Source organism: Eurytemora carolleeae, unplaced genomic scaffold (assembly GCF_000591075.1).
Source record: "Eurytemora carolleeae unplaced genomic scaffold, Eaff_2.0 scaffold601, whole genome shotgun sequence".
Lineage (NCBI taxonomy): Eukaryota > Metazoa > Arthropoda > Copepoda > Calanoida > Temoridae > Eurytemora > Eurytemora carolleeae.
Genome location: NW_019396795.1, coordinates 7,428 through 25,915, shown reverse-complemented (window position 1 = coordinate 25,915; position 18,488 = coordinate 7,428). Strand labels below are relative to the sequence as shown.

General features: G+C 33.9%; 3 protein-coding genes across 5 annotated transcripts in view; 1 reads left to right on the top strand and 2 right to left on the bottom strand.

The window, feature by feature from the left end:
• Positions 1–833: 833 nt before the first annotated feature.
• Positions 834–11,148, top strand: LOC111708765 (putative tricarboxylate transport protein, mitochondrial). Of its 3 annotated transcripts, none has more exons than XM_023482233.1 (9): positions 834–925; positions 5,781–5,968; positions 6,363–6,464; positions 7,010–7,177; positions 8,196–8,333; positions 9,395–9,501; positions 9,802–9,999; positions 10,706–10,887; positions 10,962–11,148. In XM_023482233.1, the coding sequence occupies exons 1-8, from the start codon at positions 859–861 to the stop codon at positions 10,842–10,844; spliced, it is 1,107 nt and encodes a 368-aa protein (XP_023338001.1). In that variant the 5' UTR covers positions 834–858; the 3' UTR covers positions 10,845–10,887; positions 10,962–11,148. The 3 variants fall into 3 exon arrangements, with proteins under 3 accessions (XP_023338001.1, XP_023338000.1, XP_023338002.1); XM_023482232.1 differs by lacking the exon at positions 834–925 and adding an exon at positions 4,111–4,198; XM_023482234.1 differs by lacking the exon at positions 834–925 and adding an exon at positions 5,114–5,172.
• A 1,616-nt stretch (positions 11,149–12,764) lies between these two features.
• Positions 12,765–15,383, bottom strand: LOC111708764 (protein Dr1). Its single transcript, XM_023482231.1, has 5 exons — positions 15,300–15,383; positions 14,684–14,783; positions 13,871–13,936; positions 13,393–13,491; positions 12,765–13,221 (listed from the first exon to the last, which is right to left on the bottom strand). The coding sequence occupies exons 1-5, from the start codon at positions 15,341–15,343 to the stop codon at positions 13,003–13,005; spliced, it is 528 nt and encodes a 175-aa protein (XP_023337999.1). The 5' UTR covers positions 15,344–15,383; the 3' UTR covers positions 12,765–13,002.
• Positions 15,343–18,488, bottom strand: part of LOC111708763 (hepatocyte growth factor-regulated tyrosine kinase substrate) — a gene marked incomplete at its 5' end in the record, with an annotated part of 10,353 nt that continues 7,207 nt past the window's right edge. The window contains 4 exon segments of the mRNA XM_023482230.1: positions 15,343–16,727; positions 16,826–17,002; positions 17,257–17,404; positions 17,794–17,888. Of these exon segments, the coding sequence (XP_023337998.1) occupies positions 15,942–16,727; positions 16,826–17,002; positions 17,257–17,404; positions 17,794–17,888 (1,206 nt within the window).

The window sequence follows — 18,488 nt, the reverse complement described above, 5'->3', positions numbered from 1 at the left end:
CCGACTGGGCCTACTTTTTGCAGGACCTTAGACCCACAAATATGGTTTATAGTCGCTCAGAATCAATGACGTTTGGCATCGTTTTTTTTTAGGATTTTTGGCTATCTAGAGACTCAGATAAAATCTAAACATAATTAAAAATTGTATGCTATTAAAAGTTTGCTTTTATTACACTAAGCAGATTGCTGACTTTGACAGAACATGTATACATAAACCTGAACAAGTTTTCATATTGTTCGTTAACGATTGTTTTTACTTCGTTAAAACATTGATTACCTTCTCTCTGCAAGTCAATCAGTTCGCGCAGTTATAGAAAAAAAAACTTATAGCATAAAATTTTGAATTTTGTTAATAACCAGAAAACTCTGAAATAGGAAGACGACTTTTAGACTCAAGTTGTTAGTTTAAAAAGACCACTGACACAAGACACAACAATTGCGAAGAGTAAAAAGACCCATTTTACTTTTTCAGTGATTCTGGTGAAACTATTTGCTTAGTAACAACATCAAATACACTGAAGTATTGTATAATGTCGTCATCCAATTCTTTATTTTCTGGTTTCTACCGTAGATTTTTATAGGGAATGTCAAAAAACAGCTTAAATGTTTTAAAAACGGTTGAAAAATATGCCAATCTCTATTCTTCAGAATAAAATCAGATATTGCTAATTTATGTTTGTTGGTTTTATAATCGTTAGAAGACGACTTGGTTTTCTTTCATATATATTGTGGTCCTCCCGGTATGAATCCAATTCACACATGATTTCTAGTCATGAGAATAATATCATGAATTCCAGAGTCTCATGACGTCAGTGTGGAGCCTCCGTAATCTCATGACACAGCCTCTAGAGTCTGGTTCATGGATATACAAGACAACCTCGGTCATGTGTTTAGTTCTAGGTTCAAGATTCATTCGTACACTCCAGGTATGTATAGGAGTATAAGACTAAAGTTTGCAGACTATAGAGTTATATGGTTGTTTAGATTCGTGTGTGAACGAGGGGGGGGGGGATGGATTTAAGAATAAATAATGATTTTATGAAAGATTTAAATACGTTTCATCATTTAGCGCCGAATAAGACAAATTATTGTACACGTGCAGACTGCAGACGCGGTATAAATACAGCATGAGACATATTTTCAATTTTAATAGTGTTTTCTAATTTTACAATATTATACTTTATCAAGTTTACTCAGTTTTAATATATCGAAACAACATTTTTATTTTTCTCTTCATGGCATCAGAACATTTAAGGAACAAAACAAAAAAATTCCCAAGAAATGATGTTTAATGGGCCACTCTGCCTGTTCTTGAGATAATTGAAGCACAAAAAATTTGGAAAAGAAAAGGAGGTCGAATTTTAGACACATTAAGTTCTGACTTAAGAATGTCAAATGAACATGAGGCATGCAGCAATTGTGCAATGTAAACAGACCTGTTTCACTAAATAAGTGATCTAATATCTTACTAGTAAAACTGTTAACATTATGTATAAGCTAATAGTTTTATAGTTATAACATCATCAATTACACAAAAGCATTGCTACAAAAAAATGTACTTTAAAATCTCTAATACATTGTAAAATCGTCTCATTCAGGACGGCGTTAATGTTGTTCCTGCATTATTTACCGATCCTGAGGCTAAACCTTTTGGTTGGGAAGGCGCTAAGCCGCACAGACTGAACTTGATATCCATTTATAATCGTTTAAATTAAAACGATTAAGTTAAATTTCGTGGAAGTCCACCAAGATATGTGAACACTGAGCTAGAAACTTTTGTGTTGGATACCTACATCTACCATTCCGATATCCAACATGGGCACTTTTGAACTTTCCGCAGAATATGCTTGATCTCTTGATTTTGGATATCCCCAATTTCTCTGTTTTCTCATTGATCGAGTACAAAATTCTTAACCTTTGTATGAAAAGAAAGGATTAAACATAGATATACATGAATAATTTATCTAGGGGATTAAAACACTGCTAGCTGATAAAATTGGAAAGTTAAGATAATTTGATTTTACAGGTTTTATCATGTATTTACTGTATGAAAGGGTATATGCAATATGTACAATGTACATTGTACAGGGTTTACCTGCACAAATGACGAGACTTAAGATACGACTGCAGAGAGTCTATCTAATCTTTCTAATCTCACTTTCATGGTTTTCCGGGAGCTCTTCGCTAGTTTGTTTCATTTTTAAATTAGAAAGTTTAGAAACAGAATAATATTTACAAGAAAAAGGACCAAATTCAATATTCAAAATTGATATTCACGGAGTTTATGGTCGTCATTGCAAACTTACTCTGTGTGGGTAACCCATACAAATTAAAAAACTATAAAAAACTGATACTTGCAAACTATAACCTTCATAGATATCTAATTTATATATAGGAGAACCATGCCCCAGTGTACCAAAAGGATAAGATTGAGCAACTGTACAAATTCTATTCAAAGGAACTGAGTTATTGCCACAAACTCTGTTTTTCTAATCACTGTATTCATTGCGAGTTGCGACACAATGTCGCAGACCTTTAATTTACGAGGTGTGTTTGATCAAGAATGCGAGTTTTAATGTAATTTGTTGTTATTGGAGAATTTCCGTCATTAATAGCTTGTTGGAAATGTAATGTTGTTACAGTTCGATTGAATTATAAAAAATCTGCTGAGTAGGAAACTCAGTCTTCCACATGCAATTGAGTAGAACCACCGAATCCGTACAAGAGCCAAGCCAACAGTTTTTTTTAAAAATGCTGATAGGTCGGCCATTTCTGAAGATATATGAATTAATAAGCACATTTTAGAAACATTTACACCATACAGAAAACAGAAAAAATGTAAAAAATATTTTTTAAATTCTCAAGGTGGTGTTCTTAGGGTGTAATTGCGTAGTAGAAAAATCGACGATTTTGCAGCTAAATTTTCTAATATATTGACGAATTTTAAAACAATGTAATTCTTAAAAAATTGTCTTTTAGAACAGCTTATTTGGGATTTACAAAATGATATAAAACGTCATTATAAATTAAAAACTGAAGATTTAACGATTATTTTATAACTCAAATTAAAAAAAGGCCAAAAAATCATGTTTTTCTGACGGCTACAGAAATAATGGTAAAATTTTTTTTTTAATGTTTCATATATATCTATTAAAAAGAAAAAGAGCACCTCTGAACAATTTTTACTGGGCCGCCCTAGCTGGCCTGGCTCTTGAACTTGATGGATGGGGTACCACCCTGATTTGGTTCTACTCAATTGCATGTGGAAGACTGAGTTTCCTACTCAGCAGATTATATTATAATTCAATCGAACTGTAACAATCCATTTCCAACAAGCTATTAATTACGGATATTCTCCAAAAAATTAAGAAATTACAAAATAATTCGCATTCTTGAGAAATACACCTCGTAAGTTATAAGGAACTGCAAGTTCTTATCACAAACTCTTCTTTTCTCTAACTATATGTATTTGCATTCCGATGTCGTAGACCTTTAATATTTCAAACTGTCAATTCTGTTGAAGAATAATCTAAATTGGAAATATCAACGGACTACACCATTACGTTGCAAAGAAATAAGGATTAGAAAATTTGAGTTTGTGATAAAAATTGAGTTCTCATTTCTTCAATATTTAATGTCATTTTTTTCATTCCAAAAAAAGCATAGGATAACAATAGCTTTTGAAAGCTTTAGAGCACGTCTTCAGATAATAGCTTATGTATAGTAATAGTTAGAAGAGAGCAAAATGAACCAGCGTTTTCTCAGCTGCTATAAATGTATTGAAATAAACATTAAACAAGGTTATAACTGCAGTAATCAGGCCCTTCTAGTTCACAATTATGGTTATTGATTACGACCAAACTAGTTTAAAATTTAACCACTTTTATACTATAGTATATAATTTACACAAACCCCGTCCCCCAGTGTCATATAATGTCCTTAAACAGGTGGACAAATACACATTACATTCTAAATACCTTTGCAAATACTAGATTTCTGCAGCAAAAACATTGAATTACTTAAACTCTGTTTACATTTTTCTTTTAAGGGGTGAATTACAAACTTTTTTTAGGGGTGGGGGACAAATAACATATCTTCCCGACGGTTTAGGGTTATTGAATACATCATGTGCAGAACTTGTGTACACAACACAGGCAGTTCTCTTTCTTCCTCCTTCCAACTCACACATGATTTACGCAGTTAGTTTAATTCCAATATTTGTTGGATCCTTCCACCTAAGCTTTGAGAAGGACAGGCAGTGAAAAACAAGCTAATTACATGACAGGAGTTTTAGTGATAAAAGTTCAAGATTATTTTTTAATGGAAGTGAAACATAATTTAGTTTTATCATAATTAATTGCTTTTCTTCTGTATTCTGTCTAGTGTATGTAAAAAGTCATGAATTTGATTTGTTTTAAATTAATTTTGAACTTGTAGCAAACTGGTTCTAACCACAGATTAGATATGTCTTGTCTGTGGTTCTAAACATCTATCTCTAAATTAATTAGTAGATAAAATACTTAAAGACATAAAATAATTGTATTCAAATTATTGTGTATAGTGAACATTTTATAAATTTTAGTTTGTTGACCTAACAAATTTCAAATTTGCGCATATTTTATTTACAATTAAGTATCAGCAAATTAAAAGAATTGTTTAGGATATATTTTGAGATAATAATAATGTAAGGTCATGAAGTGGGGAGGTGGAAAATATGGTATGAAGGAGGGGGGGGGGGGGGTAAAAAATTTAGTGGAGAGGGGGGGGGGGGGGGAGCTAAGTCAGGTATGCATGGCATCATGAAATCCTATACATACAGGTTTAACCAGTTTATTTTCACTGGTGTTGCTTTTGTTACTAGGCATCTCTATTAATAACAATTTTTACAATACAATTAATCCAAGTGATCATGTTTGTGTATTGGCCCTTTAAGCATATTCCCTACTAAATTCATTCTATTTCTATTCAGCACTTCATATTAAATTCCTAAGAAATAAAATTAAGCGTTATAAGGAGCCCTTCCATCTCTCTCTATCTTACGATTTATCTACCTATCTTTAGCTAGAAGAGCAACAAGTGTTTTCCTTGCTTTCATTTAATAATTTCCTGTGAAATATATTCAGTTTAACTCTTATATATTCTCAAGCTACCTGTCTAGTATCTGCTGTCCAGGGTAAACTTCTTATCTCAACACAGAACTTAATATAGCTCAGTTCTAATCAACTCTTTAATAAAAATAAACTTTATTTGAACATGTGCATTGTGGCCTGTAACATTCATACTAAAGATTATCAGAATTTGTTGATTCAAAGCTTCAACTTGATCTTTAATAGTACAGTTGGTGTTAACTTGATCTTTATAGTAAGTACACTTGGTGTTCATTCGATTTTGAAGATAGTTAATGTTTAGTACAATTAACCTTATCTGATCTTATCCATGTATAGTAGATTTTCCTTAGTAAAATTTATGTAAACTTAATCTTTTAAACATTTGATGTTAAAATGTTATTTCGTACGATTAATGTAAAACAAATCAAACATTTGATGTTAACTTGATCTTTAGTAAAGTTTAATAGAATTGGTTAAAAGACTATAAATTACGAACTTAGTGGTGATTTTTTATCAAAAAATAGCTCATTCTTGATTTTAAGTATTTACCATTATAAATAAAAAGGCATTAGATCTCATGTTTTTGGAGACTTATTTACTTAAAAACAAGTTAGTACTGACAAATATTTTACTGTTAATCACTGTAAACTGAACTGTTATCTTTTTATTTCAGACATGAGTGACATAGATCCTAGACTCATGGAACGACTGTTCCCCTCCCCCTTCTCCACCCCTACGCATGCCACGCCCCTTTCCCACCCATACAGCAGCTCTTCCTTGTCCCACCCTTTCCCTTTGCGCCCTCACATGATGGGAGGCGGAGCAGCAGCTACAGCTCCACCCCCTCCATCTGGTAATAAGGTAATGAAATCTGTTATCATTCATTTTAATCTTAACCGTCAGGGTAAAAATTTCCTTTAAAAATATCCTTATGTCTATTAAATTTATGTTTTACTTAGTTGGAAGGCCCGGCGTTGCCCGTGAAAAAAAAATGTTTTTAAAAAATAATAAGAAATTTAAAATTCGATTTTTTAGCCTATGTCACTCCCAGACTACCCCTGAGTGTCCACAAACAATTTCAACTCATTTGGTCCAGCCGCNGGGGGGGGGGGGTACTGGTTTATATAAAGGGGCATAATAATTTTCATCGTGAATTGACTTGACAGAACTAATTTGAATCAGGTTAAATGTGTTTAACTAATTCTTATATGGATTAAATCTGCAGCTAAGCTATTATTTGTAATTAAATATTTAGATGCTAAAGGGTATAATAGCAGGAGGTATAACAGGAGGTATAGAGATATGTATAACCTACCCTACTGAATATGTCAAGACACAGTTACAGTTAGATGAAAAGGTAAATTAAGTTTCTGTACTTGTAGTTGTTCTCCAAACTGGTGGGGGGGGCTTTCAGATCTCTTTCCTGATAATCCTGATTATTCGGCCCCCCCTCTTTTCAGCCCTCTATTTGATTATAGCATTTGAACTATCTAAAATAAAACTGTGCGATCGCCAGCTTATTACGTTTGTTTTGTATCAAAATCTTAGCAATATTACCGTAAACGTCTATTTATTGTGTTCATCAATGAAGAGATAAAATTTCCGTTTTGATTGTAAATTCATAATTAGATAGCTAGCTTTATCGTTAAATAATAGTTTATCCAAAGCGACCAAAAAGGCAAACGGGGTGAGTTTGGCAATATTTAGAAATGAATTATTAGAATTTATTTGAGTAAATCATTTAATTTTTACCACTTTTCCTTTTTTCTGAAATGTAAATTTCCATTTTCACAAAAAAGAAAGGCGCCTCTAACCCCCCCCCCCACCTCCCGAGTAACTAGGGTACCCCTAGTTGTAATTATGTTAAACATGTATGTATATTGTATGTACATTAATGTTAAGGTTGGTAAGTACAAGGGTATAGTAGACTGTAGTCGGCAAACTGTAGCTGAACATGGTGTACGAGGACTGTACAGAGGACTCCCTGTACTACTGTACGGAAGTATACCCAAGTCTGCGGTCAGGTTCGGAGCTTTTGAGCAGTTCAAGAAGCATGCCGTGGATGAGAAGGTATATTAAAAATTATCTAAATAGTACCATTTACCAATTTTAAAATTTAACCTCTGTGTTTTAAAAACTCGATTTTTAACACAAAAGTTTTGCCTTTGTTTTGTATTTAAAATAGTTAAACATATAGTTTTTGGTGAAATTCAAAACCAGCCCAACCAAGACTAGTGTAGAATTCCATATTCTTAGCCCCCNCCCCCTTCTCATCCCCTCTTTCAGATTAATCTGTCAAATTAATATAGAAATTGTAGATATTTGTAAAAGAAGTTCATGGTTAGTAAATAAAAGAAATGTATGATCAAATTATTAATAAAATATACTTAGTATTCAGTAATTTATCATATACAATACTAGCTCAGAAACCCAGTTTTGTCTAAATATATAAAATTCTAATCAGAACATTTCCAAGGTTCTACCGAGCTCCGCAATCAAAATTTGAGGCACATCGTTCAAGGGGGTTCATGAGTTATGCTCGGACATACAAACAAACAAACAGAGATAATAAATATAGATTATAGATAGACACATACTACCCCATGTTTAAACTTATCTGATCAACCTTTCCAGTTGTACCCTATCAGCATTACATATAAGTACGTTCATAATAGAATCTGATTTTGATAAGGAAACTCCCTGATCCTTACCCATAAATGCATATCGCACAAACAAACATAAAATAAAAATTTGGAATTAGACTTTAAAAATGTTTACTTAATGATGAACTTTTCATTCATAAAGGAACTTCAATCGTAATTTCACGTGACCCTTCATGGAAAGATGGCAATGCCAGATTAAAAATTGTACCTTAATCCGATTGAAGATGTGGACGATACCGTCGTTACTTCCGCAGAGAACACGCTCAAATGAAAATAAACAGTTTAAATAAACAAAATCATGCGTATCTCACTAATACTTGATCAGATATAAAGCTTTTATTGCCATGTGTATGGGGGGGTCTCTTGAAATTACGCATACAGTCCCTTTAAACTAAAACCTCGAGATTGAAACCCTCTGTTCCTAGGGAAACCTGTCTCCGGGAGCACGTCTACTATGCGGGTTAGGAGCAGGAGTATCTGAAGCTATTCTAGCCGTCACCCCTATGGAGACCATCAAGGTCAAATTCATCTCCGACCAACGGTCAGCCAACCCACAGTTTAAGGTAAGCTAGTTCATACTTTAATGTCAGCAATATCACAGTTAAAGGTCAGCTAAAAAAATCCATAGCTAAATATCAGCAAACCTATAGATTAAGGGGAAGCTAACCCATAGTGTAAGGGGCAGCCAACCCATAGTGTAAGATCAGCAAACCCATATTTTAAGATCAGCAAACCCATTGTTTAAGTTCAGCAAACCCATAGATTAAGGTCAGCAAACACAAAGTTTAAGGGGAAGCTAACCTATAGTGTAAGGGGCAGCCAACCCATAGTGTAAAATCAGCAAACCCATATTTTAAGATCAGCAAACCCATAGTTTAAGGTCAGCAAACCTATAGTTTAAGGACCGCAAACCCATAGTTTAAGATCAGCAAACCCATCGTTTAAGGTCAGCAAACCCATAGTTAAAGATCAGAAAATCCATACTGTAGGAGTTGGAGTAGGGTGATAGGTTAGATTCAGTGGTAGATTTGTTGGATCCATGAAAGATGGTTTGGACTTAGGGAAGGATCTGATCCATCCAACTGAGGGATTAGAGATTCCCTCGGGAAGCTCACATCACAGGATATGGGAAAGCAAACCCATAGTTTAAGATCAGAAAATCCATTATTTAAGGTCAGCAAACCCATAGTTTAAGGTCAGCAAACCTATAGTTAAAGGTCAGCAAACCTATAGTTAAAGGTCAGCAAACCTATAGTTTAAGATCAGAAAATCCATTATTTAAGGTCAGCAAACCCATAGTTTAAGGTCAGCAAACCTATAGTTAAAGGTCAGCAAACCTATAGTTAAAGGTCAGCAAACCCATAGTTTAAGATCAGAAAATCCATTATTTAAGGTCAGCAAACCCATATTTTAAAATCAGCAAACCCATTGCTAAATGTCAGCAAACCCATTATTTAAGGTCAGAAAACCTATTGTGTATGAGGGCAGCTATCCCTTAGTTTAAGATCAGAATACCCCCTAGAATTGTCAAATATCACAATCCTTTGGAGATTAAAACATCTAAAATTTACAGTAACCATTACCATATATAAATCCTACAGTCTTATTTAAGTATGTTTTTCAGGGGTTCTTCCATGGAGTGCGAACCATAATTGCCAAAGAAGGCATTGCTGGTACCTATAAGGGTATTACGCCTACCATCATGAAACAAGGCAGTAACCAGGCCATCAGGTAAATAATCATTGGATTCAAAGGTAGGGGAGGAAGAAATTTTATATTGAATGAAAAAAAAAACAAAAAAGTCTTGCAATACTATCCTATTTACTTCTGTGTAGATACTTAAAAGTATTTCATGAACTGTCCCTTAACAAAACTGAACAGATACCATGCCCGATCTTTTTACTTCTGAACAGACATTAGTACTCCTGCACAGAAAGTACTGAACGAATACCATGAACTGTCCCTTGACTCCTGTATAGACGCTACTGAACAGATACCATGATTTGTTTATTGACTCCCCAATTATTATAGGTTCTACGTGATAGAAACCCTGAAGGACTGGTATAGAGAAGGAGATCCAACTAAGAAGGTTCCTAAACTACTGGTTGGACTGTTTGGTGGTATTGCTGGAGCCGCCAGTGTTCTGGGGAATACACCACTGGACGTGGTTAAGACAAGAATGCAAAGCTTAGACGCAGCAAGATATAAGAACACATTTGATTGTGCCAAGTACGTATAATTTGTGTCTTTTAATATTCGTCTAAAAACATTTTAAAGGGACTGTAAGCGTGATTAACTCCAAGTGACCCACATGCAAAGATGACAATGCCCGACTGACAATAATACCCTTGAAAAAAGTTTAAAACGTGAATCTGTAAACAGAAGTTGTCATAATTCAGACAAAATATTGTCATAATTTAGAGAAACATTGTCCTCATTGAGACTCGGAAAGTATTTAATTCTGATAATGTCTTCATTGTTTCTTATAAGCAAGGGATGTGCAAGTCAGTTTTGCAGAGAAACCACAAATTAAAATAAACAGTTTTCAGAAAAACAAAAACATGGAGCATAATACTTGATCAGAAAAAATTTTAAGGGACCGTTGTAAATCGGACATTGCCGTCTTTGCATGGAGGGTCACTTGTAATTACGCGAGTAGTTCCTTTATATCGTATATTTTGATAAAATTAGATTAAGATGGTTAGTTAACCTTTCATCGATGAACTGAATACTGGCCTCAAATTCTACTTTTCTTTCTTATCTCTTTAACTTTGCAGCTTTGATATTTCAAACTATTAATTCTGCTAGATCTTTTAGTCAACGTTAGAATTATCACAGGTTTACACCATCAGGTTGCAAAAAAAAGGATTATAGAAAGCTGGCGTTTGAAGCAAGTATTCAGTTCCTTTCCCTAAATGACAAAATCTTATTTTAGACAAATCATGGTGAACGAGGGACCTAGGGCGTTCTACAAGGGAACCATGCCGCGGATGAGTAGAGTTTGTCTTGATGTTGCAATCACGTTCATGATCTACGATTCATTCATGGAATACTTTAACAAGGTTTGGCCCTAGATCACAAAAAAGAGGGAGAAGGATTAGTCGGCTGATTACACAGGTTTCCATTTTCAAATCTAGATCAAAATATTTTCTTTTAGATTATATATATAATTATTTTTCTTCCATTTTCAGGATAGCCGATTGCATCTTTCTTCAAGGACCAATGCAGAATCATTGCATTTATGTAATTCATGTGTATTGTCTATGTATACGATGTACATAATTTATTTGCTGTTTGAAAAGTGTATGATTAACGTACAGAATTGTATTACACCTTGATGTATGCTAATTTTATTCTATAAACGATGTACAAATTTTATTTCAAGTTTTAGTCGTCATGAACTTTATCATTTTATATATAGAGTGAAATATTTTAAAAATAAACTATTTTATTTCTATCCGATCTTTTGTTATTTGTTTAAATATATTTTTTCCAAAGTTTAAATTTTTTTAACTGAGCAAACTGAGACCGAATTCAAAGAATTTGAGCCGCGGCTCAAATATGGTTGGTTCCACTTAAAATGGTATTCAATGTTTCAGATTTAAGCCGGCGCGGTGCTCAATTGTAACCGGTTTTTGAGGGGTTTAAGACACGGCTAAAATTCATTAAATTCGGACTCTGATGGTAGTGTGAGTGTGTTCCTACTACCAAGTATTTACCCTAAGTTTTTACCAAGGAATTAAATTTAAATAATACAAAATTCATAGTTTGAAATATCTAATATTTACGACATTAGGATTTAGCAAGCCTTAACTTCTTTCCGAAATCAGTATCTTGTTGATTGAATTAACTTAAAATACAGGGTGTCCCAAAAAACATGGGTTTCAGTGACGAATTCAATGTCGTCTTTTTAAATAATTCTTTGATTTAGTATAGTGATACCTAATGAGAAAGCTGTAATCTGTAAGAGTTTTGTCTGCTATGTTTACAATTTGTTTGTTTATGTTTTGACTTAATACGGTTGTACTTAGTAAAACAAGAAAATTGCAGTTTACAAACAGAGTAAACTTGTCCGTCTTCACTGTTCATCGTGCGGAGACATTATAGACACATTTTTACAGTCTTTTACCGTTTTCATAAAATAAACTCTAGCAGACATAATAATATTATTGCTTTTGAAATTAGGTATTACAATGCTAATTCATAACAAAGACGATATCGAATTCGTCACTGAATTCCCATGTTTTTTTGGGACACCCTGTACAAAAATAATAGGATTAGAAGAAATATAATTAATGTTTCCAAAATGACGCACGAATATTGCAGAAGAAGACATTCTAAAATTTGACTAAGTATATTTATTTTTAACCAATTTTAGGATTTATTATGGGCCTATACGAGCTAATACAGAATACACGCATTCATAACAAATTCATAAACGTTATTGTCAATAATTTCAGAACTATGTTAACAAATAGATAAGCAAGTACAATAGGCCACAATGAAATTTATAAGGAAAATTACTCAAGACATCATTTGTGACGTTGAATATGAATTCCAACCCACTTTTAACCTCGCAAATTTGACTTTTTCACGTTAAACAAAATGTATTTATACTAGACTTTTAGGGCGCTGCGCGCCCATCTTCTATTTTAAGTGTGAGCATGTTCTTTTTGTTTACATTTTAAAACAAAGAAGAAAAATATTTTGCGGATTTTTAAAAAAAATTCGCAGATTTTCAAGAATTAATTTTTTTTACAAAATTAAAAACCTTTTAAACACATTTTTTTAAATTTTTATCATCGGTTCAGCCGTTTTGACGTTTATTGGATACAAACAAACAGACAGACACCAAAACAGACAGACAAGCCAAATTTGTATATAGATTATTAAAATAGCAATGTCATCAGTGAGGTAAATAAATATGTGTATTTTTCGATGCCACCCATTGAACTTGATAATTTATTTGATTTCGAGTCGCACTAAATATGAAGTAATTTCTAGCGAATGTATTTTATTTCTATATTGCTTTGTATACTTATATTCATCACAATTTATCTAATAACCAGGCGTGTTTGGTAGTTGAAAAAGGCATAACATTTTCTGTGTCAACATTTAGTTTTCTAGGTTTTCAATGCATGGAAGTAAAAAAATGCTAAAATTCAATGTTTAAATTCTGCTGTATGTTTATAATATATATCTGTGTATAAAGGTAAAAAAAAAAACAGTACTCTACGAATAATCTTCGGCCCCGCTAGAAACAGCAGCAAACTGTGCTGCTTGTCCCACAGCAGCTAACTGAGCCTGCTCTTTCATAACTTCTGCTTCTCTGGCTTTGGCAAACAGCTCCTGTTGTTGTCGGAGCAACTCCTCCTCTGGAATACCAAGGTTTTCTAGTCGCGTACTCTGTCTTCTTCGTTTAGCGGCGGACTCCTTGCACTCGGAGAGAACCTTAATTGAAAAATATCAAGCATACCGAAAACTTTACCGCTGGTTTTAAACTCAAATAAGAACAAAAGTATGTAAAAATAAATAACAAAGTGACGATTAAAATGGTTAAATATTACAAGGTTGAAACGTGTTTTATTTCATTTCAGTCACGAAAAACAAAATGGCTCCCACCTCTTCTGCTTCCTTCACAAAATCTCCGAAACCAAGTTTGTGGAGCGCAGCAAAAACATGTTCAGCAGATATCGTCTTCTTCTGCTGCTGGTTGCATACCTGAATATTTAATCAAAAAATCAATTTAGAGTCTTAACTAATTTTGATTGATAACAATACATATTTGTTGATTATGATGGTTCGGTAATATAAAACTAGTCTTTCAGGCCCTTCTGTTAGCAACATTATAAGCTTTTCAAGCGGCTATTTTTCTTCATAATTATAAAACTTAAAATTATGCAGAGTTTTCTGTAAACATTGAATATCTATTAAATCAAAAAATCGACTTTTTTTTCAGACGATATTTTTAATCCAGAACCCTGACATATGAGTTGCCACACAAAATTTGAGCCCTATCGCTCATCCTTTTCGACGTTATTTGAGTAGACAGACAAGCCATATTTATATATATAGAAAAATATTATTTTTACTTCTTTACCTCATTACTTTCACTAGAAACTAGATGAATAAACTCTGTACAACAGCTTAGAACCAGTTCACGAGCCTGAAAATAATCATTAGTTTAAAATAACGTCAAGGGCAATGTCCGGTTTAAACTGGTACTCGGAATAACTTTGTCTGATCAAAGAAAAGATAAGAAATTAGTTAATTTTGAAATCTCATTATTTTAAATTATGGTTTCTTCACAAAAGTGACCTACGCATTTCTACTGCAGAAAAAACATGTAGGAATTGTCAGATTTAAACCTTTTTCAAGCTTGAAAACGATCCTTCTTATTAATCAGATCAAGGTTTCAGGGGTACCTTTGTGAATCAAGCATTGCCAACATTTAATGAAGGGTCACTTGGAATTACGCTTACAGTCCCATTTAAGCTTGTGATATTGTTTCCCATCTTGAGGTATTATACAGTGAGAACCAGAAAACTCTGGAATATGAAAATACAAAAATAACAATAATTAACTGTATTTGATGTTGTTACAAAGCATGTTGTTTCACTAATATTCCAATAAATTAAATTGGTCTGCTTACACTGAACAATTGCTGTGTCTAATGTTCATTGAACTATTAAAAATCATACTTTAGGTCTAAAGTCGTTTTCCTATTTTAAGTTTACAGTGTTCTCTACTAGTTTAAGAACCCAGCTTTGCCTGGAAACTAAAATGTCTATACCAAGATGAAAACATTTTTTTGGTTTTTCTCTCATCCAAATTTTTTTTCACAAAAGTTAAACTTTATTACAGCAAAATTAATCAATTAAAAAAAATATTTTCTCAAATCTAATAGAAAGACCTCGTTTGCAACTCTGATATTAGGGAGGATCTCCTTAATCATCTTGTTCATGGCAGCACGAGGAATGGTCAGCTCATCTTCTTGATCCTGATTCTGGGACCTAAACGAGAAAATATCCTGATTCTGGGACCTAACCGAGAAAATATCCTGATTCCGGGACCTAAACGAGAAAATATCCTGATTCTGATACCTTAACGAGAAAACATCCTGATTCTGGGACCTTAACGAGAAAGTATCCTAATTTTGAGACATTAAAGAGAAAGTATCCTAATTTTGAGACATTAACGAGCAAGTATCTTAATAATTAGACATTAATGAACAAGTATCCTAATAATGAGACATTTATGAAAAAGTATCCTAATTGTAAGACATTAACAAGAAAGTATCCTAATTATGAGAAATCAACGAGAAAGTATCATAATCATTAAAATCTAACGGGAAAATAATTTTACTTTTAGACCTGGTCGCAAAACTGTTAAGTCCTGGTCGCAAAAAGCAAGGGTGTTAAAACCACGCGACAAAAAACAAGTCAAATCACAAATACGGTTAGGGAAAAAATAGGAGTTATGAAGCAAAAAATTAACTCTTGATTATTTGTATCAAGATTTGTATTTACCTGGTGTTATCCGGGGACCAACTGGGCCCTCCCCCATCCTCCATCTGGAATATTAATACAGAATATTTTTATTGATCTCCATCAAAACATTTTATTATTCACTGAAATATCATCTTCCCCAAATCAAATATACAAATACCCCTTTACATGATGCCTACTGTACAATGAATCACATGTATGTAGAATATGGATAAAATAATAAATATACTAGTTTGTCGACTTCTAGAATAACAGTTCGGAATATTTGAATATTTCCATTGTTTACTGGATAAAACCAGTATTTAATTAATAAATGAAATTTTTAATCTTTAAAACAGAAAATCACAGATAAACTTTAATTTATTAGTAGATCTCACATTTCACGTTAATAATAATAAGATAAAATAAAATCAGGCTTATACTTCACAATCAAATATCTTATTGAGTTTTTCTTCTAGGCTTAAATAATTAATTCTCTCATTTAATTTCAGTTTTTAAAAGTGTGAAGAAGGATTGCAAAATCAATCAAACCTACATCAAATAACAAAAAAAATGCATTTTCATATTAATGATCGCTAAGCTGCGTAAATATTTTTGAATAAGGTTGAAGGGTAGCCTTCGCTCCTCTTTACATCAGGCCAGAAGCTGATAAGTGATAGCACATCAGTCAAAGGATATAAGCGTGGTTTCTTGGTTTCCAAAGTTCTGCTCCGGGTTTCCCTGTAAACTTGACGGTTCAGACGGCTGACTTAAATTCGGAAGGGACTGATGTCCTTGTGGCATAGGTGGACCTTGAACAGGAATCATGGGTGGTCCGGGGACCATCATATTAGGACCTGAGGACTGTTGTCCTGGTCCTACTCCATGTGGACCGGAGCTCTGATGTTCTTGTCCAGTCATATTTTGACCCTGAGCAGGTTGTAATCCTGGCTGCTGATGATGGTTGGGAAGAGCTCCAGCAAGACCCTGCATGTTGTACGCGCTCTCCGGGTATGCTCCAGAGTTGGGGTTGGACGAATAAAACTGTTGATTATACCCACTCTGGGGTTCTCTTGGTCCGGTATACATCTGATTTTCAGCTGTTCCCTGTACAGGGGGCATTCTTTGCCCTTGTGACATCATTTGTCCTTGCGGCATCATTTGTCCTTGCGGCATCATTTGTCCTGGCGGCATCATATGACCTGGTGGCATCACCTGTCCCTGAGGCATCATATGCCCTGGTTGCATCATCTGTCCCGGTGGCATCATCTGTCCAGGAGGCATCATTTGTCCGGAAGGCATCATCTGTCCGGGTTGAACCTGACCAGAAAGCTGTTGTCCTTGTTGTATGTATCCGTAGGGTAGGTACATGTTGTACATACCCTGTTGCTGGTTTAAATAGTTCTGTTTAATCATCTCCTGATTTTTCTGCATCTCTCTTTCCTGATCCGCCATTCGCTGCAGTGCAATCTAAAAATAAAAATTAAAAATTGAAAAAAAAAATAAATAAATAAACGTTGAGATCAGTTAAATTCAATGTCTTAAAGCACATCATTTCTTTTTTTCACCTGTCTCTGGTACTCAAGATATTCCGCCTTCTTTTTCCTCATTAGATCCAGTTTGTGCGCCATCTGTAGCTGTCGCTGTCTCTCCGCCTCTTCCGCCTCGCGTCTCCGCCGTTCCTTTTCCTCCTCTCGTAGAGCGTCTAGGGCAGCTCGAGCATCCTTGACTTGACTCAGCTTGTCCTTAAAATAGATAAATCACAATTTAAAACCAATTGAACTATGGATATAAAAAGTAATTGCGAGGTGCGGGGGGGGGGAGGGGGGTCACGTTCATTACAAAAGCGTTAAAAATTAAAAAATAACCGCGCTGTAAAAAGTTAAATATGCATAAAATTCTCAAAACAAACCTAAAAACACAGATTCTAATTGTTAAAGGAATTAAATAAATAAAAATAACTTTAATTTTAAATTTATTTATTGCTGTTAACAGGTACCTGGAGACCCTCGTAATGAACCCTAGCTTCCTCCTGATCCTGGATATTCTTCACCAGCTTAGAGTGCATCGTCATTACATTCATGAACAAGGTCTGTACACTCGAGTCATTAGCAATAGGCCGACCTCGGCTAGAGTTGGATTTCATCCTGAAAAATAAATAAATTAATAAATTCTTGTCTAATGAGAATAGGTAACTGTTTAATTGATGAAGTATATTTGCACAATGCAACGGTTTCATTCAATCAATCATTAGAGTTTTAGGGACTTCCTACTGGCCACAAATAAGGCCCAATATAAACTTTCTAAATCAGGATAGAGATATGGACTTAAAGCTTTGTGATAGGTGCCTTAATGTAAAAGGAAATTGCATTTACTTTAATTTAGAATGAAGGAAAAAAGTGCCTGTTTACAAATTAAGGCATAAATTTGTTAACAAACTAAAGCCTTAACCTGTTACCAAATTAAGGTGTACATACATTTGATAACAAACCAAGGTGTAAAGCAAGGTATTTACCTGTAAACTATGGTATATTACCTGTTAACAAATATTTCTAGTTGAGTTCTAAGGTTTGAAGTGAATTCCTCTAATTCTTCCTCCTCAGCTCTCTCCTTTAATCCGTTCCCAGCTCCCTGAACAAAGTTAATAATTATTCTCTTTTTAACATATTCTAACAAAAACAAGCAATATCATATTTTCCTATTTTTACGTTTACGCTCTTTCTCTTACCGTCTGCTACCATCCTTTACTTTTTTTAATTCTTTCTCATTTCTATAATTTCCTTCTTGTACTTAATTGTTTTTTCTACTTCTCCTATTATCAATGAATCTGTTTTTAGTTCAAAATCTTGCTATTTATACTCATTACTCATCCCTCTTCTTGTACTACCTGATATATATCCCTCTTCTTGTACTAACTGATATATATCCCTCTCCTTGTACTACCTGATATATATCCCTCTCATTGTACTACCTGATATATATCCCTCTCCTTGTACTACCTGATATATATCCCTCTCCTTGTACTACCTGATATATATCCCTCTTCTTGTACTACCTGATATATATCCCTCTTCTTGTACTAACTGCAGGGTGGCCAAAACTTTTCTGAACCCATCCGTACAAAAATCCGTACATTTTCAGAAGAAATCCGTACAATCCGTACAATTTTCGAAAAACAATCCGTACAATCCGTACAATTTTTTTTAAAAAATCCTGTATACTTGTCTTATT